The 25,354-nt window shown below is 39.9% G+C and overlaps 2 protein-coding genes across 2 annotated transcripts; one reads left to right on the top strand and one right to left on the bottom strand.

Annotated features, from left to right (window-relative positions):
• The first annotated feature begins 12,715 nt into the window (after positions 1-12,715).
• On the top strand, positions 12,716-14,802 carry LOC111238262 (small integral membrane protein 28-like). The gene is made up of 2 exons (XM_022767694.1): positions 12,716-12,814; positions 14,380-14,802. The coding sequence occupies exons 1-2, from the start codon at positions 12,716-12,718 to the stop codon at positions 14,800-14,802; spliced, it is 522 nt and encodes a 173-aa protein (XP_022623415.1).
• A 4,978-nt stretch (positions 14,803-19,780) lies between these two features.
• LOC111238253 lies at positions 19,781-25,054 on the bottom strand. Its single transcript, XM_022767682.1, has 5 exons — positions 24,990-25,054; positions 23,465-23,635; positions 22,401-23,024; positions 22,250-22,310; positions 19,781-20,373 (listed from the first exon to the last, which is right to left on the bottom strand). The coding sequence occupies exons 2-5, from the start codon at positions 23,622-23,624 to the stop codon at positions 20,307-20,309; spliced, it is 912 nt and encodes a 303-aa protein (XP_022623403.1). The 5' UTR covers positions 23,625-23,635; positions 24,990-25,054; the 3' UTR covers positions 19,781-20,306.
• Positions 25,055-25,354: the final 300 nt, after the last annotated feature.

The following is a 25,354-nucleotide window of genomic DNA, read 5'->3' as shown; positions in this document are numbered from 1 at the left end:
CAAACACTACCTTTTTTTCTTTTCAAAATAAAGGTTTAAAAGGTTTTAAATATTTGATGGAGAGGAAAATTTAGAGGTGGATAAATAAACAAGTAGATAAATACAAGGATATGCTAAATGTAAAATAATAAGAACATATGTTAAAAAAAAAGCGAGGAATATAAAAACAAATCCATAAATAATACATAATACAACATACTTGTTTTTTTTTATTGTTTTTTAAATGATTTATTATTTCACCACCTGAATACAGGCTAATTTAGATAGATAGATAGATAGATAGAAAGATAGATAGATAGATAGATAGATAATATTAATAATAATAATTATTATTATTATTATAAAAAGGTTCCGGTTAAATCCCGCTAAATGGGACATCAATGCCACCCACTGTCGTAAATCTGCATCCGCATTACGGAGCAAAGCAGTTATGGCAAAGGATTATGGGTAACAGTCAAAGCGACGGAGGATTTGCTGCGAGCTAATGAGTCTGAGTAGCTGTGGACAAAATAATGTTTATAAGTCTGAAAAGTACGTGAAAATTGAGCTGGCTTGGTCAGGGTGAATATTATTAGTTTTATATTAAATTTCGCCATGGTTTTATTAAGTCAACTATTATTTTTTATGTGTTTTACTGCCGGAAAATAAATCCCTCCACTTAAGCTAGCTAACGTTAACGTAATACGTAATAACGTCTTTTCAGACAGAGCATGCGCAGTGACCATTCTACTCTGTTGTCATGAATTAAGGTATATTACAGTCACTCTACAGAGTATGGTAATATTTTGTGTTTTATAATATAATGAAGTCACATTGTTATAGAATGAAGAAAACAACAAAAAAAAAAACGTAACAGTCTGTTTGAGAAATATTAGTGATTATACATTTGTTCATATTTTATATTATTTTTATTGTATTTTGTATTATTTTATATTTCTGCACTTTTTCTTTGTGGATTTGGAATATTGCTGATGTCCACAAATCGTGTGCGGTTCTGTGTCCCACACTTCAGGTAGATGGGACAGGTGATGTCCTTCTGAAAGGCAAGACAAAGGACCATGATATCTGTGTCCTCAGCTGTGACGATGACTGCTTTTGAGCCTTGTGTTTGTGGCATCCGATGCATGCAGGAGCAGGCGTGTGTCAGCTTCTTCATGTGTGGAGTGCAGCTCTACTACTTCTTCACACCCATCATCTGTCAACCTGTAGCAGGTTTCCTCACAGGTAACGTACAACACCTTGCCATGCAGCCCATCTCTGTATTGTGGGAGTTTCCACTCTTCCACCAGAAACTTGATGAGACTGGTCTTGTTGGAAAGACTGCACAGAAAAGTTCTCCACTGCTGTACATGGTGTCCCCCTGCCAGGTTCTTGTACTGGACAGTTCAGTCGTTCAGCATCTTTAATTGAAGTTTGAAGGTGGAGCCCAGTTGAACAGAGAAGCCTCCTGTCATGAATTCTGTGTACACATCTGGGTGTGTGATGGACAGCTGAGACATCTGGGCGTAGTAGTAGGGGAGGTAGCGTGCGTAGTTCATCCTGTCATATGCAAAGCACCATGGGATCTTTGCTCGAATGCTTGCCAAGTGTAGCATCCAGTCTCCCTCTCTGGATGCTCGGATGAGCCCCAGCAAAATTTCGACCATGTCCAAATAGGACATCCAGAAGCTTGAGAGGTTGCCGTTTCCACCACTGAGGAACTTGCGGTAGACTTCAAACAGTTCCATGATACGTGTACAAGAGCTTGTGTAGTCGCACTGCCCTGTTGTACTTGCGGCCATCCATAACACCAGCAATGGAGCCTTCTGCAATTATGCCAGACTGAATGCACAGGTCTCCTAGTCCAGCATCTTTGAAACGCTTTCCTATTATTGCCAGCAGTGTGCAGATGGTGTGAAATTCCCCAAGCCTGATGATGATATTCTGGAACTTGTGAGCATGTTTCCATGTGATCTCAACAGCCTTTGCATACAGGGTTTGGTCAAAGACACAGACAATTTTTGTCAGGCCTAAGCACCTCATGATGCTTATTGACTGGTTAAGCACCTCATTGACAGTAGACATTTGTGTCGCTGGAGCATTGATGGTAGGCAGATAGCCTACATTGTCAGGGATGACTGTCATATCACTGCGAGTCAGGATGTTGAAGCTCAATTGGAGACAGCCTCTGTGATAGCCTAATTGGCTTACACGCCTTCACTGGCTGTGACACTGTCATTGCATTCGCTGGCCGGGGGAAGCTGAATGCCCTGAAGATAGTGAAGAAGGACACTTCCTACCAAGAAACCTTCAGTGGACTTGGGCAGTCATTGATTGAGGAGCTGTTCCAGAGAATTGAGGAGTTTACATGCCACATGTATGCTGCTAACAGCAGCACTGGTGAGGTGAACCAACTGCGCTACCAGCTCTTCTGTGCCAAAAGGGGAGAGGTCGAGTCCAGTCAGCTGCCACCATGTAGAGACTGTCTCTTCCTGCATGTTGAACGAGCCAATTATCAGGCAGCCATTTGGAAGAGCAGTCTGCAGGCTAACCCTGTGGTGCCAAGTCCTACAGAGCATGGATGGAAAGAAGATGAGGACAAGCTGGCCATTTACTGGATGCGCTCCCCACCTGCCCCAGATGTAGTCTTGGAACTGCTAACATGCAAATGTGTGCGTTCATGCAAAATGCCAAGCTGCACGTGCTTATCAAATGGACTGGCATGCACAGACATGTGCAAGTTACAGACTTGCAGCAACCAAAAACTGCAGGATGATCCAGAATCCGACTTCGAACTCAGTGGGTCAGATGACGAGAGAGACGAGCAGTTTGAGTGACATTATGTAATGATTCTGTACTTGGTCACTCTACATACAGAACTTGATAGCCTAACTATAATCAGATCTTGACATATTCCCATTAATAACAAAGTTCATTTTGTTTACATTATTGTTATGTTTATAATGTTGTTTATAAAACTCAGTTGGTTCCTTATCTCTATTTGCATGATAAAGACCAGTGGCTGTCTAGTTATAGTTTCATAGGAGCCTAATGATGCCCTTCTAGTTTAAGGCTCACAATCACCCCTGACAATGAAAGAGTATAGGCATATTATACATTTCCTGAATCCTTATGGTCCTGTGAGTATTCCAGTCTTTGTATTTTGTGTTTCTGTTGTGGCACAGGGCTAAAAGATAGTATATCATTTAGGCGAAAATTGTGCAAAAATGTGTGTTGTGTATAGTTTAAAGAGCTACAGTGACCTCTATGTTGGTCAGAAAGATTCACATCTTAGCTTGACTGAAAGCTTAAAAGGTCCCCTTTAAAATGATACCAAAGACAATATTGTGAAACATTGACAGATGTCCTGTACATGAGTCTAAACCAGGATATGCACCAGTGTCTAAAATGTAATTTTCTGAAGGGGGTGGGTAACTTCATGAGCTGATAACTATGATACAGCTGCCACTCAGGAAGGGTAATCATACCAAAATATCATCTACAGACATAGATCTTAAGGAAGTTTGGTCACCTTGAGTGGTACCGATATCTGGTCTGGCCCATGGACTATATGATCACTTTGTGCAGAGTGTAGATTTTTTGGGGATGTTGATATTGTGGTAAATCTAAAAAGTGACAGAGGATTTGCCAGAAGACAGAGAACGCGCTGTGTGTCCACAGGAGATGACTCATTCTCTTCTATTGTTCTGTCATAAATGCAGATGAATGCTGATGAGGAATAAACCTGCTGTTACCACACACCCGACCAGCTCTGGCGACTTCATCTCTCGAAGGTCACAGATAGGAAGTAGATCGACGTACCAGGTATTTTGATGTGTAGCTATGGAGTTTTAATATTAATCGATATGCACTTTAATCTGTGTGTTTTTAAGATTCATCATGTTTCCCTGCAGAGCATCAGATCTCCATTAGCTGCTCTTGCTGTGGAATTTTTTTGTTTGGTTTTGGTTTATTTCAGTTATTTTTTTCTTTTGTTTATCCAGCCTTGGCAAGTGAGCCGGTATAGCAGGCAAAAAGACGTGGGTATTGCCCTTTGGATGGACTAGTTTTCATTTCTTCTTTTCTTTATTTGTTTGTTTGTATTTTTAGAAAACGGTTTACTTCCCCAACTGTGGTTAAACTTCGCTCATGTCAAATCCCAGTCGTCAGTCAGGCCAGGCTGAAGGTTTGACACGGGTTGTTCCTTAAATAATGTGTCACTGTGGAACGTGTTAATTCAATAAAGTGTGCACAAGTTAGCATTGTAGTGGATACTAGTTTGTAGTGGAGCTTAACCCCTGTCCTGTCGGTTTTAGCTGGGAACTCACAGAGGAGGTGGAGCTGGCTGAGGATGAATTGTAAATTGTACTTATGTGTTAAGTAACTGTAAGCTTTACCTCCTGGGTTGTCCTTTCTTACCTGGATACCTGTAGTGGGTGAAACAGATTTTTTCATTTTAAGCTTTTATTGTGAAGGCAATATCCTTTTTTTTATTATACACCCAGCTTCATGACCTTGGAGGAAGCTGAAGGAATTTGAATTTACAAATATGGTTTGTGGGCTGGTTCAGCGTATTGTAGTGGGTGTGGCTAGTTTGTATGGGGGCGTGGTTTGTAGGCTCTTCAGGGCTGCAGCTGGTCGATCAGCCTATAAAGGAGATCTGGTCTTTGTCGCCACCTACAGTTCACACCGTGATATGACATTTGTATTGTTTTGACAGCTGTGGCTCAATTCATGTGTTTTAATGTGTTTTTTTAATCTTATATAAAGCATGTTGAATTGCCTTATTGTTGAAAGGTGCTATACAAATAAACTCATCTTTCCTTGCCCAATATGACCATTTGATACAGTGTACACAACAGGTGTTCAGTTGTAATTCCTAAAGCGTAAAGTCAAGTCTTAATAATTATTCTCATTATTTGGAAAATGTCTCGCAACTGTTTTGATGATTTTCCTGACTCTTCTCTTCTCTTCTCTTCTCTTCTCTGACCCAGTAAAAGACTGCAGCTGTAATCCCATAAGAGGCTTTGCTTTTCACTCTGCTGAAGTTGGATGCTGTTGGCACGGTGCGATAAACACGCTTTGTCACAGCAGCTCAGGATAAGATGGCAACAACTGGACAACAGACATTTCGTACAAAGTGAGAGGAGTTGTTTCAAATTAGCTGATTTCACACAGGAGTGATAGTGATATATTTACCACATAACCCATATTTGACATATAGTTAAGACAAGATGGAGTTTATCAATTATTATATTATTGGGAACAGGGCTGGTTGGTTAATAATCAGGAGATGGAGCTGTAGTTTCACTTCATTCATATTTGAATTGATGAACAAGGCAGACATGTGGGGCAGTACAGAGGTCTGGAGACAAGCTAACTGTCCCTGTTCGTTTGTATGAATATCTCCATACACACTGCAACTCATTATGGAAATAAATTAAGTCAGATTTTCTTGAGCTTTGGACTCATTACCTCTGTATTTCTAACATCCAGGCTACAGCATCGGTTCCTGTGTCATGACTCCTTACACATCTCGAATCACTGCCTTATAGTTGTATACAATAATGGCCAGAAGTGTTTTTATAGGAACATTATGATGTCACAGTGAAGTTGACCTTTGACCATTTGGTCACTTCATTTTATCCTTATGGACATTTGAGTTAAATTGTGTCAAAATTCGTGAATGAATTAGTGAGTTACGGACAAAAAAAAACGTGTTTTGTGAGGTCACAGTGTGACAGAAGTGATGAAATTCCTGCTAGTTGTTCCTGATATATTGCATTCACAAGTCACTGCGACCTTGAACTTTTGACCTTTGACCACCAAATTCTAATAGGTTCATTCTTGAGTCCAAGTGAATGTTTCTGCCAATTTTAAAGAAGTTCCGTCGTCGCGTTACTGAGTTATCGTATCCACAAGAGCAGGACAGACGGACTGACAACCCGCAAACAATATACCTCCAGCTCTGACTGTCGCCGGCGTGGAGGAATAAAACTCTGTGACTATTTGGGGACTCACATTTCTCATGTCTGGTTTTCAGAAAGACCAAAGAGTGATTTCCCCTCTAAACTTCTGAAATGATTCCATTTAAATAACTGTTCATGGAGCAAAGTGGTAAATATATCCTATATTTAAGAAAAAAAAAGCAAAGATTAGATTCTTTTCTTTCCCATTAATCGTCTCATGACCCCTCAGATTTATCTTGTGACCCTTTGGAGGGACCCAAACCTTAGGTTGTGGGAAACACTGGACTAATTTACTTGAACGTAAAGTTGTTAAACCAGCTCCACCTCGAGCAGCTACTACGGTAAAAGGCTGCTAAAGCATTGATGCCTCAGGATTAACAATATAAAATAATCATATAAAATAATAATAAATCACTCAGTCATTTTTACTTTTAGACACTTTGAGTAGAATTTACTGCAGATAATACTTCTGTACCTTCAGTAAAGCATCTGTAGTGTGAGTGTAAGTTGCAGCAGTTGTTCGTACAGAAGAGAAACATGGTGTCAGTCAGGGCAGTGGGATTACTCAAGGCTCCATCAGTGGTGTCATGACAGGTCTGGCTCTTCCCATGATCCTCCTCTCCACCTCTGTGCACTCGGACCCGGTCCTCATATTTCTGCCCACTCAGCTCGCCACGTGAGGAGTAATTACAGCCGCCGTCTGCACGCCGGGCCAGTATAATCCCGCAGGGACAAATCCCACCCGCTCCTCCTCGGGCACCGAGCATCCCGCTGGGTCGATTCCAGACAGATGTTGAACCTGACAGCTGGAATGTGGACGCGTTAGTGTGAGTCTTTGATCTAGATTGGTCTCAGCATCGTCAGGAACAACATCTGGATCAGGCTTTGGACGGTTTTTGTTTAATTAACAGAAAGATTGAGAAGAAGTTTGGGAGTGTGAAAGTGCATTTACACTGAGATGTACTCACACATTTACACCACCACCAGCAGCCTGGACTGTTGACTCAAGGCAGGTCGGGTCCATGGATTCTGACCCTCAGCAGAAATCCTGATCCATCAGACCTGGCCACGTTAATCCAGTCTGTCCACTGCAGCCTCAGGTTTCTGTTCCTGGTGACAGGAAGTGAAGCCTGACGTGGTCTTCTGCTGTTGAAGTCCGTCCACTTCGAGGTTGGACGTGTTGTTCACTCTGAAGCTTCTCTTATCTGAGTGACTGTAGCCTTTCACTCAGCTCCAACCATAAAGATGTGGATAAAGATGGACGTAGCCTCCATGATGTCACCCACAGGTTTCTGAAAAGCGGTTTTGAAGCTCAGAGTGAGCTGCCCCACCGTCGCCATCTTGGCAGCGTCTGACTCCGCCCCTAACTCCCGGCTAATCCAAATATGGAAAGAGGAGGGGTGTGTGTGGGGCTGAGAATTTGGTGCATACTGGTTTGTGGCAAGCGTACGCTCACCCACCTGTCACTCAAAGAGGCCACGCCCTCAATTATACATAACTCTAAGCCTTAATAAAAATGTAAACAGGTGAGTTATATAAACAGGTGTCATGAAGGAGGAAATCAGCTCTAGAGACCAAAACAGTTTTTGTACCAGGCTGTAAACATATTTATTTCTGCTGTAAAGTTGGACATTTTAACATGGGAGTCTATGGGGACTGACTCACTGTTGGAGCCAGACTCTAGTGGTCGTTAGAGGAACTGCAGGTTTTGGTTCTTCAGTGTTGGCTTAATTTTTCAGTATAACGAGATATTATCAGGCAAAAATGATTTTATTTTTTTGTTGTTGAGATAATGAGATATCAGGAGACGATTTTGACTGAACCTTGCAAGTAACACAGTCCAGATAATCTGCACCGCTCATGCATCATACGGTAACCATGACCACGATGTGATTTCTGCCCTTGATTGAAATATTCTCTGATGTGTTGATCAATGCATCGTCCTGACATTTTCAGTTTACAGCACCAGAAGTTTCCATCTGCATCTGGTCTCTGATTTACAAAGTAATTGTAATGAGAAAACAAACCTTGTTATCTCGGGAAAACGAGATAATTATCCCGTTATCTCAGGATAACAAAAAATCGCCTTCTCCTGATAATATCTCGTTATCTCGGGATAACGAGCTTTGTTATCTTAAGCTAACGGGATAAAAAGATATTTGCAATTATCACCTTTCTCTGCCTCCATGCAAAAAAAAGATAACATGAGATGAGATAACATGAGATAAGATGAGATGAGAGAAGATTTTCATTTCTCATCTTACCACAACAGCATTGGTCACTGAGTGCAGGCCAACAGCCAAACGGCTCGAGCCAGACAGGCTAATAACCGCTGCAGCTGATCAGGATGATGCTGTCAGCGGTGGGAGAGAGGGACTTTATCATTGACCTCAGTGTAATTGAGTTTAACATGATTGTTTTTCTTTTTGTTTTTTTTTGTGATTACTCAGACAGAAAACTGTTTCTACTCCAGTGATAATCCTTCAGTCCAGTTATCCCATCTGCTGGAATGAAGCAGGCGAGCTCAGATTAACCTTGATTGATTAAAAAGATAAAAAGTCGCTTTTTAATTCAGACAATAGTGGATGGAGAGGTGATAAAATATTATTGCATGTTTACATAAAACTGATGAGGTGAAGTTGTTACTCACAGTGAACCAATTCATCTCTTTCTAACACCAGGATGCTGATGAGGTCACCACACTGTCGATGAAAGGTGTCATCATGCAGGTGCATGGCAGTAGTTTTATCTCTTTTCCTGTTACTTCAGACACACATTAACCAGTATGTGGCAGTTTTCCGTGTAATGAGGATGAACTGAATGAACGTGTCAGTATATTTTTAATTTAATGTCATATATTCGTATTATTGTATCTTTCTTTTTTTTGTCTTTTGACTTATGTTCTCCCAATCCGAATTCATTCCTTGTTGATTGTAAGGTTAAGATGTTAATTCATGTTCATCAAAAATATATTTACAGTGTTTATACAGTCAATTATTTACATATCTATGTTTATGCAATTATTATTTATATTTCCAGTCTTTGAAAACAGTTACTGTAACCTCCAGATTCAATCTCTCTAGCTTTCCTCTGATTTACCTCAGTCTAAGTCCTCATCTCTGATTGGTTAGTTTAGTGGCATGTGACCTTTAGAAACAGGAAGTGTTGTTGTTGTGAAGCAGACGAAGTGTTAGAGTAAAGTTAGTCCGTCTCCATCCAGCTGTTTCTTTTATCGAAAGTGATCCTTACCACCACGTATAGAACTGTCACGTTACATCGAATGTGTTGGTCTATAGTGAGTGGAGACATGATCCCTCACTGGCTTCCCACCCACCAACTGGTGCTGGCCCAAAATGAACAAACTCATCTCTTCAACTCGTATTTTTTCCTGATTCCTGCTGCCTGTGGACTTTGGAGAGACTCACTGCTGCAGTTACACAACTTTTAGCGCCTTTTACGGTTAATGATTGTTTTGTCTCGTCTCCAGAGTATTCATTTTTATTACTACTGATATGAGTTGGTAGATTTTAGAGTGTCTTGCACTCTTGTGGCCGGAGAGAAAAAACAAAATCTAGTTTTAAAAGCTCTCAATATCATATAAAAATCAAAACTATCAAAATGACTTATAATGAACTTTTATGCTTATGCATCTCTGTCTTTAACCTGTGTGGGTGTTAGTGTGTCTGTAGTGAAGAGGATTCAGCTGTGAGAGTTCGGTGGCTTCTTTAAATCCCTGGATGAAGGCGTGTTGAGGATTTAGACCAGAGTGAGTGAAGATTCTGCTGATTTGGGTCTGATCTGGGTGGAAAATCAAGCTTTAGCTTCTGCGGCTTTGTTTGGAGACAGTGACAGACTTCATCAGGCTCCGTAAGCTTCTGTGTGAATCTGATGAAAGCTCTGTTCATCTGATGCTGGTCAGTGACAAAATACAGTTCATTGACCCCTGAGGGAATTAGGTCATTAAACAGTCATTGGTGAACGACAAGATATTCTCTTTTGTTATGATTCCAACATTTTTATTACATACACATGTAACAAATCCAGTCTTCATCCCTTAAGGAAGAAGGAGAAAACAACTGGACAGTTTGACTGGTCTTATAAAACTTTCTGTTTGAGACAGGTAGTAAACTTCAGCAGTTTGAGTTTGGCGTCCAATTACGTCCTGCACTTGAGGAAAATCAGTTGTCGAAGAACTGATTTTCACTTAAGAAATATTTTGATTTCATTTGATTGTGAGGACTAATGATTATCAAGGAAAATTTGAGTGGGTTGTGGTATCAAATTTTCATAAACAACTGATGTAAAAGATGGAAATAATATGAAAGGAATATCTCTAATATAGGGATTTTTCAAAATTTGTATTTGTTTTCTGATCATTTATGTTGTGTAACGTGTTGACCAGTACTTATAAATGTCGTTAAACTACAAAAAAATCTTTGTTTTGTTAAGTTTATTTTGAAATTCTTTTATTTCTTACATAGTCCATCTGCAAACGAAGACCATGAGATGCATCTGAAAGCTGGAGAAAAGGCTAATAAAGTAAGTGGGTGTCTGTTTTTTAAGTATAGAAACAATGGTGTGTTGTGCTTTAATGTCTTTATTACTTGTAAAAGTTAATTTAAAAAAATGAACCATAAAGAATGAATGTAATATTATAACATACAGAAATATTTTAAAATAATGTTACAGGACACAAGGTCATACTACGTCCTCTGAGCAGCGCCACTTCTTCAGGGCAGACTGGACGCTACAGTGACTCGGTATCGGAAATTGACGAGACGGCCCCACCGGGCTGGGGCTAGCGGGTTAGCATGCTAACTTCCACAGTGGAGACAACTGTTGGTAAGTAAAGGAATCAAATCTGTTGCTGAACTCAACGTTTCTTTTAGACTGGTGAGTAAACAGCTGTTAATGCTAACGCTGGCTATTTAGCATTAGCAAAAACTTATATACAGCTCCTTCAACAATCTCAGTGTCTGCTGCTCCACCTGACCTAACAGTGATGGCCTGACCTTCCCTACAGTAAAACGTGCAGATAAATCTCGTGTTTAATCCGTCCTATAGATATTTAATCAAAAAACGTTATCAGGTATTTTCTCTCTCGTGCAATATTTCAATGAGGATTAATGTAAGGCGGCTGCACGCCAGCGGCTGATAACAGCAGCCGCCTCAGATAATCACAACTCATGTGGTTGTCCATCTGTTTGACAGAGCTGCTGCTGCACACATATACAAACAGTGCAGATGTTTGACACCATCAGGTTCTTGTCATGCAGCTGTGCAGACCTCACAGGTTCATATTTAAAATACAAACTGTAAACCTCTCAGGCAACATGACGGATGACTGTCATGCTAATGTGGGTTTGGTTATTTCGTCATTAGCTGGTTCACCTGTAGAGTCTAAATCATATTGAACCAAGGGTTTTTTGTAGTTTATCATTACATAGGTAAGACATACACAAAGACAAATGATTAATTCAGTGACAAGGTTTAAAACAAAATGCAATATAAAACATTACAATAAAACGAAAAGAAATATTTTTAATATAAATTAAAAAGATAAGAATATACATGAACACAATATAAGTAAAGATATTAGTACAATGTGGAATGAAAGAGTTTTTAACTGCTGCTAATAAACAAAAAATATTATATGTAATATTTATAAGTAAGAATATCAAACCTTTTCTTTTCTTTTCTCAGCTGCATATCATCATGTCATCATCATAAATACAAGTTATTGATTGGCAGTTTTTGGCCTCATATTAACAGTTGATCGCAGAAGAAAATAATGATAGTTACAGATTTGTGTAGTAAACTGTCGGGGTCTCCTGCAGCACGGCCAGATGAACCCACAACTCGGCCGCAAAGGGTCAAAATTCATATTTCCCCCAAATTAAAGTTAATTTTGTTTCCATTTGATTAAATGCAAATATATTTAAGAAGATGTGCTGTGTGAGCATGACGTCATCTGAAATATTTAAGTGGATATAATCTATATTTTTATAATAACAAAGTCACGCTGTAAAAAGCTGCTGCACATTAGGAAGAACTTCTTAGTTGTTGACTTGTGTCATGTTGCTTAGAAAATGCAACACGTGTGTGCTCAGTAATATAGAGCAGCAAAATACGTATTCTTGTGAATTGTAGTCACAACACACAAACACACACAGACACTCACACACTCACACACACACTGATGTAACAGATGTGTAATTTTACTATCAGTGTGTTTTTTCCTCAAGTGTGCTCCACGTGCCTGAGGTTTGATCTGAAGAGGAGCCCCGCCTTTTTCTGTCACCAAGCCTTACTGACACACACACACACACACACACACACACACACACACACACACACACACACACACACACACACACACACACACATGCACACACACAGACACACACCTACCTCACTCTCTCTATGTTACAGGGCAGCTGCACAGCTCTATATCCTGAATCCTGTTGCTCTGCTGCATGTGTGAGCATGTGAGCAGCTGCTTAACTCGTGGCCCCTCCCATCAACAAACCCCACACCCCCCTCTCCTGCCCATTGCTGGACGCCAACCCACCCATCTCACCATCTCACCCGCGACTCCCAACACCCTCCTCCCCCCTCCCTGCTCTCTGTTCTGTTTACTCCTGAAACCACTGGAGCAACAGCTGGATGCTTCAGTTGATCACCATCCATTTACTCCACAAACACACATTTCTTCCTCAGAGCATCCACCCCGCCGCCGTCACCGCCATCACCCTCACCTGGGCATCATGCGGGAGCTACTGGAGAGCAGCTGGATGAGGTTTGGACCAGCAGGCAGGGGGTCGTACGACTGGGTGACAGGATCACCTTCAACACCGGAGAAGCAGGTGTGTGGAGTTCAACCTGAGAACCAGCTCTCAGCCTTAAACTTAACTTTATATTTCCCTGTATGTGGAGTAAAGTTGGAGAAAGAAAAGCTCCTTCGATATCACATTTTGTTTCTGCTGGTTTCAGTGATTATCTGATACATTTTGAGCGTAAGATTGAAATCTAGACACGAGGATTTAGCTGTTTTATTCCATCAAATAAAACTCGTCTAATATCATTTCTTAATATAAATATTTAATAATATAAATAATAACACCTGAAGCTGTAATGATGAATCCACTGGTGCTGCAGGGCTGAAGAGGCACAGAGTGTTGTGTTATGTCACTGGGTAGCGAGTAGGGAGCAGTGAATGAGTAATTGATTTTGGATTCTTTTCATATTTGGGACATAATTTTGTTCATGTACCAAATGGTGAAGTGGAATAGATGGCAGCCATCTTGCTGTTTACAAAACAGCACTTTCTGTCTGTCTGTCTTTCTTTCCCTTGAGAGTCTTTTAAGCCTTGCATTAAGTCTCAGATTTTTGGGACAGCGACACTTTGTACCGAGAGCCGTCGGGTGACACTCAGACGGATTGAGTATTAAAACTGTCCAGTCCTGCAGAGGAGCAGAGTCTGCAGGGTGCTGGGTCAACCAGGCAGCATTAACTAATTGCTAGAAAAACTGAGGCAGGGGGGAATTTGGGACACTCTGAGCGGATGTAAGCAGCACCGCCACATGTTGTCCTCTCACAGCTGGAGGGGTGCGGGCTCACCCTTCTTGTCAGGATCAAACACAGACTCAGGGTGTGTAATGCACTGCAGATTTGCAGCTGCCGCGGCTCATTCTCAGACAAGGTCACACTCAATCTGTAACACATTCATCTGACTGGAATCCAAAGAGCTACGGACTTTATTTTATGATGAATTGCAGGGAAGCTGTTACAGATCATTGTCAGGTGGTAAAATGTTTGTATATTGATGATTTAGTTTAATTACAAGGCCAAAGTTAGAAACTAGCTAACATTTGTTAGTTAAACTGTAACTTAAGGCTAAAGTTAGAAACAAGCTAACATTAGTTAGCTAAATATAACTTAAGGCTAAAGTTAGAAACAAGCTAACATTAGTTAGCTAAACTGTAACTTAAGGCTAAAGTTAGAAACAAGCTAACATTAGTTAGCTAAACTGTAACTTAAGGCTAAAGTTAGAAACTAGCAAACATTAGTTAGCTACACTGTAACTTAAGGCTAAAGTTAGAAACAAGCTAACATTAGTTAGCTACACTGTAACTTAAGGCTAAAGTTAGAAACAAGCTAGCATTAGTTAGCTAAACTGGCTCAGCTTGTGGCATGGCTGAGAGGGGTGACTGCTTTGTTGTGACATCACAAAGTTCCAGAAGTCCTGACGGCTGGTTTTAAGGCTCAGTTTCTGAATACAGGCTGTGTGCATTTCTCTGTGGACTGAGGCTTTGATACTTTCACAGTATTAATATAGAAGCTAGAGCTGATCTATAATCACACTACACATGGACAGAGACATTTACACTATATGGGACCTTTAAATAATCCCCTTATTGTTGATCAACAGGGTCACAACTGGAATGAGCTGGACCTGGGAGAGGACAGAAAGTCAGAGCTGGTGGTTTACGTGGTCCTCCCGGTCGTCTCCGTCCTCCTGCTGGCTCTCCTGGTCGGTCTGGTCTACCGCCAGTGGTCCCGCAGCAAGCTGAGCCTGGCCAACATCATCGCCTTGGACCTCGACGACACTGAGAGCAGCGCCGAGTTCCTCTCCTCCCTCACCAGGAACGCAGAGCGCCACACCAGCACCAGCTCCGATGGATCGGACGGAGTCTTTGTCATGGTCTACCTGCCTCCACCGTACGAAGAAACCCTCACCAAGATCACGCGGGCCGCCAGCCTCTCCAGCTCCAAGGACGTGGAGTCGATGAAGATAGAGGACCTGGAGGCCAAGCTGTGTCCAGAGCTCAAGTCCAGCGGCCAGTATGTGTGATAAGGGGCTAATGCTGCAGCGTGAAAAGACATTATAACTCCAATATTTGGTGTTTTTAAATAACTTTGTTGTCTGTAAATTATAATTATTTAATTATCACTCAACTCGACAGCTCTGTAGAGCCTCTGTTAGCACATAGCTTCAGTTTTACGGTACATTAACTCTATGGTTCAGCACCAAACAGCCGACAGACGCAGTCAGGGATATCAGCTGGCGAACATAGTGGAGCATCCAGCAGCTAAAAGAGAGTGAATGTTGGACTTACACTCAGCCGGTGGACACAAACCTGACTCACAGTGGGATGATAATGTTGATGTGCATCCGTTGAATGTGTAAACAGGCTTCTGTCTGTTTGGTGTCAGCGTATTTCGGAGTTATTCTGCCCTCTAGTGTCCAAAAATCAATAAAAGCAGTTTTAAAGGAGTCACATGAATCATTTCACTAGCGCTTAAATCCATAACAAATTAATTTTGAGTTACTAGAAACAGTATATATAAAAGGTAGTTTACCTCTTATCAGCCTTGTTTGGTTTGATGGTGAAGGTTGATGGGAAAGTCGTAGATAAACTGGATCCTGTTGATTTTGTGCTTTCAGACCCCTCTATAAGTTGAGTTCACTTAAAGCTCCTGCAGTGTAAAGGTCTGTGTCCATGTGTAGTGTGATTATAGATCAGCTCTAGCTTCTATATTAATACTGTGAAAGTATCAAAGCCTCAGTCCACAGAGAAATGCACACAGCCTGTATTCAGAAACTGAGCCTTAAAACCAGCCGTCAGGACTTCTGGAACTTTGTGATGTCACAACAAAGCAGTCACCAAGCCCCGCCCACCTGGACCCACCATCCAAACCTTGCAGGATTTGGTTTCTCTGAGTGTTTTTACCTGAAATCTGCTTTATTTTTATTGGATCACTCAGAAAACAGTCAGCCAATCAGAAGAGAGGCTCAGAGCCTCCTCTCTTCTGATTGGCTCACAGACCTGTTGTTACTAGAGCTGCAGAGAGAAGCCTGAGAGAGGAGATGTAAAACTACACTGAGATGAACCACAAATATATCTTCTTATGGATCTTAAACTTACATTAAAACACCAGAAAAGTGTAAAATTTTGACCTTTAATAAAATGCGTTTTAGTGATAATACATCATGGAGGAAGTTCCTTCATCACACTGTGAAACTTTGTGAAATGAGACACAAAAACAGAACGAGTGCAACATGCTTTCCTTTATTACGTCTATAAATCAATGTCAGCTCATTTGAGAGAAGATGAATCGCTCTGATACTTATAGTGATAGTTGCTAAATATTTTGAGTTTAAGAGCATTCAGCGAAGTATTCAGAGGCTTGTGTGTCTCTGCACTCCTCCCGGAAGATCAACCTGATCCTGCAAATAAACGGAGGAGGGATTCAGATGTTGTAATTTGTCACGTAAACGGACTGTATTGATTTTATAATTAAACTTTATCGCATTTAAAAGGCTGATTAGCAAAAGCAGCACATGCAGCTTAGAGACCGGACTGTCAAATATGACTTACGTTCTTCTTAACTGCTCCCAGTGAGGCGCCCCGAAGCCATTTTCACTGTGGAAACATTCAGGATGTGAATTAGAAGAGATTTGATTCGCTGCATTTTAATTTGAGTTCAGCTCCTCAGCGAATCACAGGGGCCAAACAAACCCTCCGCAACACAAACACTGATGTGGCAGATGCTGTTTAATAAGTACACATAAAACACCCCGTATGACATCACTGATTTGGGGCGTGACCTCGGCCTTTTATTTGCATTTCTACGTATGATCAAAGTCTAAATGTATAAATGGCAGCAAGGGAGTTTCCAAAAGTGCATGCCTGCTTCAAAGCAGAGATACAAAGCAGATTTTAAAGGTCCAACATTAAGGTCCCAGATTATGAGACAATGGGCCCCAGGGCAACGGGCCCCTCCCTCAATAGAGCAAGACCCACAGAGACGCAAGTCATACAAGTCCCATTATGGTCGTTTTTCATCTCTTTGTGGTCATTTTTTTTCCCAGCCATACTTGTTTTGTCTCTTTGTAGTTACTTTGGATCTATTTTTACTCATTTTGTATTTCTTCGTAGTTGTTTGACTTCCTGACAACCTTGAATCCTCAACAGGATTTTGTGACCTCACAACTCTACTCAACTAGAAATATGCAACAAGCACAAGTGCGATGCAGAAACCCGAAGCCTCCGCAGAACGTGAGAACAGACTTTTCTATGAAATTAGGATTTGTGTTGGGTAGTTAAACTTTCTAAAATGAACAATATTTGCATTTTCATAAATATTCCTGGAATTTTTTCAGTGTCTTATCAGAATGAAATTTATTATCCACAACAGAGTGTTTAGAGTGTAATCTTTATTATGTCAGTTAACAACGAAAGGACTGAATGCATCCAGGTTTAAATAAAGCGGTTTAAAAATCTGTGAATAAACCGTCACATTTAACATCAGTGTGATGGAAAATGTAATAAATTGAGGAAAAAAATCATAAATCAAGTGCAATTATCCTTGAGGTCATTGTACAGTAAAGTCAAGAGAATTCAATATACAATGAATTTAAAAATGCAAAAGTAAAAGTAAGGTTGTTTGATATTTAATGCACCTTGTGATTCCACTGTGAAGAAATATTTAAAAACTGAACTTACAGGAGATAGGCCAAGATCTTCAACACACAGTTGATGTCATCACGTATGTCGTCATCAACCAAGTCTGGAGAGAAAACGAAACTGGTTTAAGGCAAAGATGCAAGTTGAAAACGACAGCGGCTACAGAACAAACACAAGCTGAAACTCACTGCTGCAGCTCAGTCCACAGATGTTGGGTGACGGAGTTGTGCCGTCGTTGCAGACCAGGTAATTGCTGAGCTGGAAAATGCCGTACAACGTCCAGACTTCCTCAGCGCCGCGTCGCTCCCGAGTGTGGGGAGGGTCCGTGCTCGGGAGCTCCAGCTCCAGCTCAGCCAGGCTGAACAAGCCCCCGAAGGAAGCGTTCCTCCTCCCCCTGCGGGGATAGTCCTCCTTCCCCGGGATCAGCTGGGTCACTGCACTGGTGTTAAAACCCGATGCCAGCTCCACGTTACAGACAACTGAAGGCAGGGGGACAGAAGAGAAAAACAAATGTCACACTTCCACAAACCTCGGGGATATTCCTGGTCCCCAGAAGATTACTCCTGACGATTCTATGACCTTCAATCTTTCCTCTAGGAACAACATCTTTTTTTTATTTGGGGGTGTGTTATCTACTAACACACAGCCACACAGTACATCTGATAAAATGGTTTTTAAAGAAATAAGACCGGGAGAGAAAGTAGTGGGGGAGGGTCAAGGACAATATTTCAATACTAGAAATTCATGAGAGACTATTGGTCTACATCACAACAGATCTACTGTATATGGTGATTCATATTCAGTCCAGGATTTACAGCAGCTTTCAAACTCTCAAACCAACATATATTCATTTTCAAAACCATCAACAGAAGCCTGTAGTGTTTCTAATGTGAGACCAGTACTTACGTTTGGCCACTAAGTTCTCTTCAGCCGCTCCTTTCTGCTTTGCCTTCCCTGTCCGCTCATCAGTCGCCCTCAGCATCTGATCCTTCAGGTCGCACTTCGACACGAGCCAGGCCTCGGTCAGACTGCAGCCCAGCGCCGCCAGCAGAAACACCTCGAGTACCTTCATCTTGGCTCTGACTCTGAACACACCTGACACGACATATATACTGTCTGCAGAGTAACAAATCAGAGAGAGAGAGCCCACATCCTTTGTTCAGCCACACATAAAGGCCGCTCCCACGACGCCTAGAAACGGGGATCTGGGAGTGCGCAGTGTTGTGCCACATCTCACACCCGGCTTTGGATTTCTGAGCTCTAAAGAGGTCGGAGGAGGAAAAACGATCCGTCCACCTGACCACGTCTTTTCTCATGTGGATTCTACGCCTTTGTGCTGTTTAAAAGGCCATGAGACTAAAAACCAGATGAGGGCGAAACAGTTTTATCTCCCACGTCACCATAAGACATTTATCATTCCAGAGGATCAGGTGGCCATCGGTTCACTGAGCACGGCTATCATGTTAAACACAACAAAAGAAAGAACAATGCAAAAAAAAAAAAAAAGAACAGCAAGATGAAAACGGAGCAGAAGAACATCACTTCAGTTTGAGTGGAAAAGTTCTCCATGAAGAGTTTAATATCAAAACTGAAATGTTTTTGGCATCCACATCCATCTGCTGCTGCTGATGGAACAAAAGTTAACAATGTGATGCTAATCAATTTGTATAATTCTCTTTGACGTCTTCAAATCTGCCCAAACTCTAACTGGCTTTAAAAAGAAGCTAAAAACTGCTCTATTTTCCTCTGTTTTCATCTCAATTTTAATCTTGCACTCTGATGAGGTATTATCTATTTTATAATCCGTGTTTTTATATTGTTTTTATCCTGTTTTCTTATTGTGCTTTTAATTCTATTTTTATGCTTCTTTTGTTTCTGTTAAGCAACAAATATTGTAGAACTTAGATGGTTATTCACAATTTTATTTCATCCTGTGTTCACTTCTGTTTTAGCGTGACATCCCTGGATCGTTTACCGGCTCTTCACAGAACTCTGACCATCATTCCTTCACACCGGCTTCCCGCCAAATCCAGAATCCAGTATAGTGATCCCTTTTGGAGCTCTGCGGGGTCAGACACCTGATTATCTACTGATGTACTACACTTAAAAAGAGTAAGTTAACTTTAGTTGTCATTTCTCAGGTGGAACAACTTCATAAAATGAAGTAACCACAACACAATTTTAACAAACTAATAGTTATAGTTACTTTTTCCAAGGCAATCAGTTTCCTGGATTTTAGTAAGTAAGATCAAATGGAACAGACCGTTACCATGATTAAAATCATAGATTTCTCTGGTTTGCGAATTGATGGAAAAATCTGGGATAATGTAAGAACACAACTCAACAAAATATAGAACATAGTTGTAGTTGTTTTTAGACATTTTAATGTGGAAAAGTTACAGATTATAACTTTAATGAGTGGAAAGGACCAAACCGGACACAAGTTTAATTTCTGTTACAGACAGAATGGGTGAACGGATTGAGGGTCCGTGATTATTTTCACTGTATGTCATCAGAATTGGCAATCTGATCAGAAAAGATTGAACTTCGATTAGTCATTGATACTATGAAAACATGTTTTTCAAACAAACACTGTACACTGAGTGAAACATATTTATAGAAAGATCACAGAAAGTAGAAGATACAAGAATAGTTTTCTTTGTTTCATCAGTTGAATTGATTTTGACGACAAAATTACTTTCAAATCCGCAGAGGAATTCAAACAAAATTAGTTAAATAAATTAAAGTCAATAATTAATTAAACGGAAAAAAAATAAACTGCTTCATAATGTTTGGGAAGTAAAAGTGCACGGGTCACACTGGAGGTGTAGAAAACATTGTTGGTGTGAAAATCCTGCAGGTATAAAGGTGTCCTGCTGGCAGCTGCTCATTTACACTCGCTGAAGAAGTTCAAGGTACGACGACACTTGTGAGAGGCGCTAATCACCAAAAACCTGTGTGATGACAAAAAACTGTTTGTGAGCATCATACACATATTTAAAATGTTATTATTCAATCACTTTTATTACTCTTCACTGTTAAACTGTTTATGGTACATTCTCTGCATGTACTTATGTTTTGATTTTTTGTCATTTTACTACCGTCAAGGCCTTCTAAACAAATCATCATTTTAAATGTTATATTTTATGTCTTTCATTTAATATTTTTTCTCTTCTAATTATAATTTTATAATTATTCTCATGTAATTCTAATTTTAGCCTAATTTTCTATCAAATTAGCTTAAAACCAGAAGTTGAAACATTTTTTTTTTTGCATGTTGGAAGAAGTGAGGAAGGCTTAGCTAACTATCACTGTTAGGAACCTCCTTAATTGAGTATCTCAAAAAACAGGGTTGATGAAGAGAGTTTAGTTTGTTTTTTTCCTGTGTTTCCTTTGTGTATAATGTTCCACACCCCAGTCCTAATGCACCTGCAAGCTGGTTACCAATCAAATCAGAAGAAGAAGAAGAAGAAGTTGTTGTTGTTGTAGCCTGACTGTCTGCAATGGACTTCACGTGATAATTCACAACTTGGAAGACTTTTATCTAAAACATTTTGATTTTTAAAACATCCGTGTTCGCCATCTTGCGATAAATCTGAATGAACTCTACGCTTGTACTCAAGGTTACTGTAAAATGAACTATTGAACAGTGAACAGTTGAATTGTGGAGAATATATCTGAGCTAATGATGTGTAGCACATCAGTATTGACAAACGTTTAAGCTTTTATATCTTTGTAGTGTTTAAGCTGCTTTGAACAAGCTTTAAATTGGTCGCCAGTGACCAGGTGGGTTTTCAGAGGCTCAGTCCTCGCTGTTATTGGTTTAAAGAAACATGGCCACCAAAACATGCACAGTCTGCCTGTCCATGTGCACTGTTCATCAATTTCCACATGTAGTCATTCAGATTTAACTAATCAGGTAACTGAACACTTGCAGCCACAAAGACTGTACATCACATATAGAAGGCTGGTTTATCTCTGTGTAGGTCAGTTAAGTATAAGGATTTTCAACAGGCCAATCTTAGAATACACAAAATGAGAATATTTTTTTAGCAATTGTTCAAATATAACGAATGTCATGTGCACATAAATTCATATTAGAATTTTAAATTCAGTGATTTTAGTGTTTTTTCACCTAGATGAATAAGCTGTGGTCTTAAAAATATCATGTCGTGGGACTGGGATTTATCTAAAATTCATTTCCTTAACATGCTTAACATTTTTTAACAGGTTGTCAGTATTATAAAGTGTTTAGAAACAAAGTATTAAATTCTTTTGAGTTGTTTTTGTAAATAATGATCTCATATTTTTGCTGTACAATGTCAATAGTCGCCATCTTAAATGTACTGAACAGACTTATTTTTCCTGTAAATTGCAAAAAACTGATAAAAAATGTTTTAAAAAATACCATTCGCGTAATCACACTGTATCAGTGATTAATATTTTGGCCATAGAAATTAGATATTTTATTTTGAATGACAGAAAAATGTGTGTCACTGTCCATGCTTATGGTTGCTTATCTTTGTTACCTGTTGCTTTAGCTCCTGGAGTCCTGGAGTAAGTTTACATTTATTTGGCCAGTGAAGCTGATTCTGTTTCTCATTATTTATTAGTGGCAATAGCTCAGACGATCACATGCAGAACATGGTTGATCTTGGTCTTAAAACATTTCTAGTAGGAGCATAATTGTATTCAAGTAGGCCACAGCCATTCTCTTTCAGGAGGCAAACTACAACCTCTTATTAATTCACTTTTGGAGGAGGGGAGTGTTTCATAACTCAAAAGATAGATTTTGGATGAATTATTTAAATTTGCTGTAGAGGAACTTACCTCCAGTAACCAGTCTTCACCACGCAATCAATGTCATCCGTTATGTCATCATCGGTGAAGGCTTCAGGGGGGGAGGGGGAGCAGCAGTTATTAATTAGCAAAATGCAAAAATTCAAGTATCAGTGATCACTCGTTTGGCTGTAAGTCTCACCTGTGCACGCGGTGCTGCACTTGTTTCTGGACCAGCGATAACCCGAGTCACAGAAGTGGCTGTCTGACAGCTGGAAGAGTCCGTAATACCCGAGGGACCAGGGCACCTGTTTCACATCTGCCTCATCCACTTCGCCCTTCTCACCATCCTCCCCATCTCTCTCCTCCTCCTCGGTCATCTTGTTGTCGTCCTGCATCAGCTCATCCTCGTCGAAGTTGCTTTCTTCCTCGTTCAGCAGTTCGTCCATGTTGTTGACCATGTCTGTGGAGATGGATTCATTGCTCATTGCACCAGCCTCCCGCTTTCTTCTTCTGGAGGACGGAGATAGCAGTGTAGTCTGGCTTGGTTCGGTGGTTTCTGGTTCAGTGGTTGTTGGTTTGCTGGTTGTTTTTTTGACGGTTGTGGGTTTGCTGGTTGTTTTTTTGACGGTTGTGGGTTTTCTGGTCGTCGTTTTGGCAGTTGTGGGTTTGCTGGTCGTCGTTTCTGTGGTCATTTCGTCACCTAGTGGTGTTGAGAGCTTTGTGGCCCTCGTTGTCGGCCTGGCTGTCGGTGTAGCTCCGCGTTCGCCCTCCACCTTGACCAGGCTGGTGTTCAGATGAGACCACTTACGCACTTCACAGATAACTACAGCGAACAGATGACAGGAAGCAGACAAGGAAAAAGAACAGAAGAAGATTTTTAAAAAACAGTGACACTCAACAGGTGAAACTTTCTTCTGTTGACTTTAATTTTCTTTGAGTGGTAGTTATTGTGTTCTTAAAACTTACAGTTAAATAATATATCAAATCATTTATTTATAGGAGCGAGACACCACGACTGACAGAGATGTTGGTGTTGTGGTTAATGTTTTGTGGTTGATTTGCCTCTCTGCAGTATTTGCATCTCTTTCTGGTCATTTTGCATTTCTTTGTAGTTCTTTATCTTGTCTTTAATTGTCTGTAACTGTTTTGTCTTTCCTTGTAGCCACTACAACGATGGATGAATTTGTGACTCTGGGGGTCTTGACTTTTCAGCTGTCTTTTCTAAACCTCTGGAAAACCTCACCCACCGTTTATGAACCTCACCTATTGCCAGGATGTGTTCCTTGTGCTTGTGTAGATATTTGGGCAGGGCGATCGCTGCCTGGAGCTTTTCTTTCAGCTCGCACTTGGAGATGATCCGGCCCTCAGACAGGCTGGACACCAGAACTGCCACAGCCAGAACCATCAGCAGACCCAGCTTCATGTCAGCAACTTCTGTGGGGATATGGGGAGGGAAAACACATGGCTCTGAATGGGTGGGTGTAGGTCAATAATTTTATACATAGACGGTAGTTTAAACTGATCTTGACTCAGAGGACAGTGTTCAGTTTACAGTAAATGGGGCCCTCTAGTGGTGAGAACAGCTTACAACATGCTTCCCTTAATTGTAAATCAGGAGGAAATGGAGGGAAAAAACAAAAGAGCGTGATGCTTCAGATAATCAATCACACACTTATCATGTCACCACCTCCTGGACAACAGAAAAACAAACATCTTATTTATTTATGTGCAGCATCACTGGGAACATCTGTTATTCTACATTTATAGGCAGAATGCAAACATTTCATAAATAGTTTAAATCAGACTATAATGTATTTATTAATCTACAGTATTTGTCATCAATTATAACTTCTTTAATGAAGACATTTTATATTTTTACATCTGTGTTTTACTATATGATTGTAGACTATTTATAATTAATACAGCATTATGTCCATGACATAAGTCAACTTAACTTATATCTGCTTATAACTAGATTATGTGTAATAAATCATGCGTTAAATGTTTATTTACTGTTTATAAATGCTAAATAAAAAAGTAAAATATGACCAGACACATTATTGCTAAAAATTCAAAGATATCTTTATATTTTTTAATATTTTTTTCAGAGGTGAGATTGTTTTACTTAAAAATATTTTTATATTTGTTAAATTTTCTTTTTCTTTTCTTTCTGTCTTGTGTTGAGATATTAATTGTAGTAAAAGTAGATTTATCTAAATCAATTAGCAAAACATTTTCATCACGAAAAATAAATCCTGAAGGATGAATAAGAGACCAAATTACCTTTTTTTTAATTTAATTTATTTTTTGTTTTTTGTTTTTTGTTTTTTGAAGTTTGAAGTTTTTTTTCAGGGATTTCTGTTGGTGTCAGTTAAATTTTCTTTGCAGGAACACCCTGAAATTACTTAATTTTGTTGTTTTAATTGCTGAAATTGAAGGTCTTATTTTACCCCTTTACAAAATCAGATGAACAATTTGCACATTTTCATTAGTAGTAGTAATTAATAAGTAATTTCCAAATCAACTAAGTCAGGGACACCATCTGCCTTTTGATTAAATCCAAAATTAACACAATCGCAGTTTGTTGCAAAATGTTTTTTTATCAATTATTTTCTAATTATCTCTCAATTTTTTTCCTTTCATCATTTTTCTTCCAGCAAAAGAGCAAAAATTAAACATCAAATGTCAGTTCTTCTGCGATAGAGAACAACAGCATTGATCATATAATATTATAGGAATATTATATAATGAAGTAATGATAAGAAGATAAAGTAAATGTGTTTCTTACTGCGTTCTTCCTCTGATAGACTTTGTGTCCTGAGTTTGTTGCCTGATGGAAGTCTGCATCAGAAATGAGTGTGGGTTTATATAACATGAGTCCGACCTGTGGACAGACCTGTTCTGCTGCTGTCGTAGTTTTTTTTTTCTTTTGACATAATTTCCTTGACGGAACAGGGAACTAAACAAATTCCAAAGATTCTCTGGTCGTTGTGAAAACATGGATTGAATTGTTCTAATAAACCACAAAGACATGAAAAAAAAAAAACAGGTCAACCAACATCTGAACGTGACATTTACAGGTTTCATAGTTTTCCAAATCAAATGGTAGGAACAATAAAACAATACAGACGCCATTCAGTGTCATGCAGGAAG

Source organism: Seriola dumerili, unplaced genomic scaffold (genome assembly GCF_002260705.1).
Source record: "Seriola dumerili isolate Sdu_G_001 unplaced genomic scaffold, Sdu_1.0 BDQW01001246.1, whole genome shotgun sequence".
NCBI classification, from domain to species: Eukaryota; Metazoa; Chordata; class Actinopteri; order Carangiformes; family Carangidae; genus Seriola; species Seriola dumerili.
The sequence above is the reverse complement of the archived record's forward strand: the minus strand, read 5'-3'. Positions and strand labels throughout refer to the sequence as shown.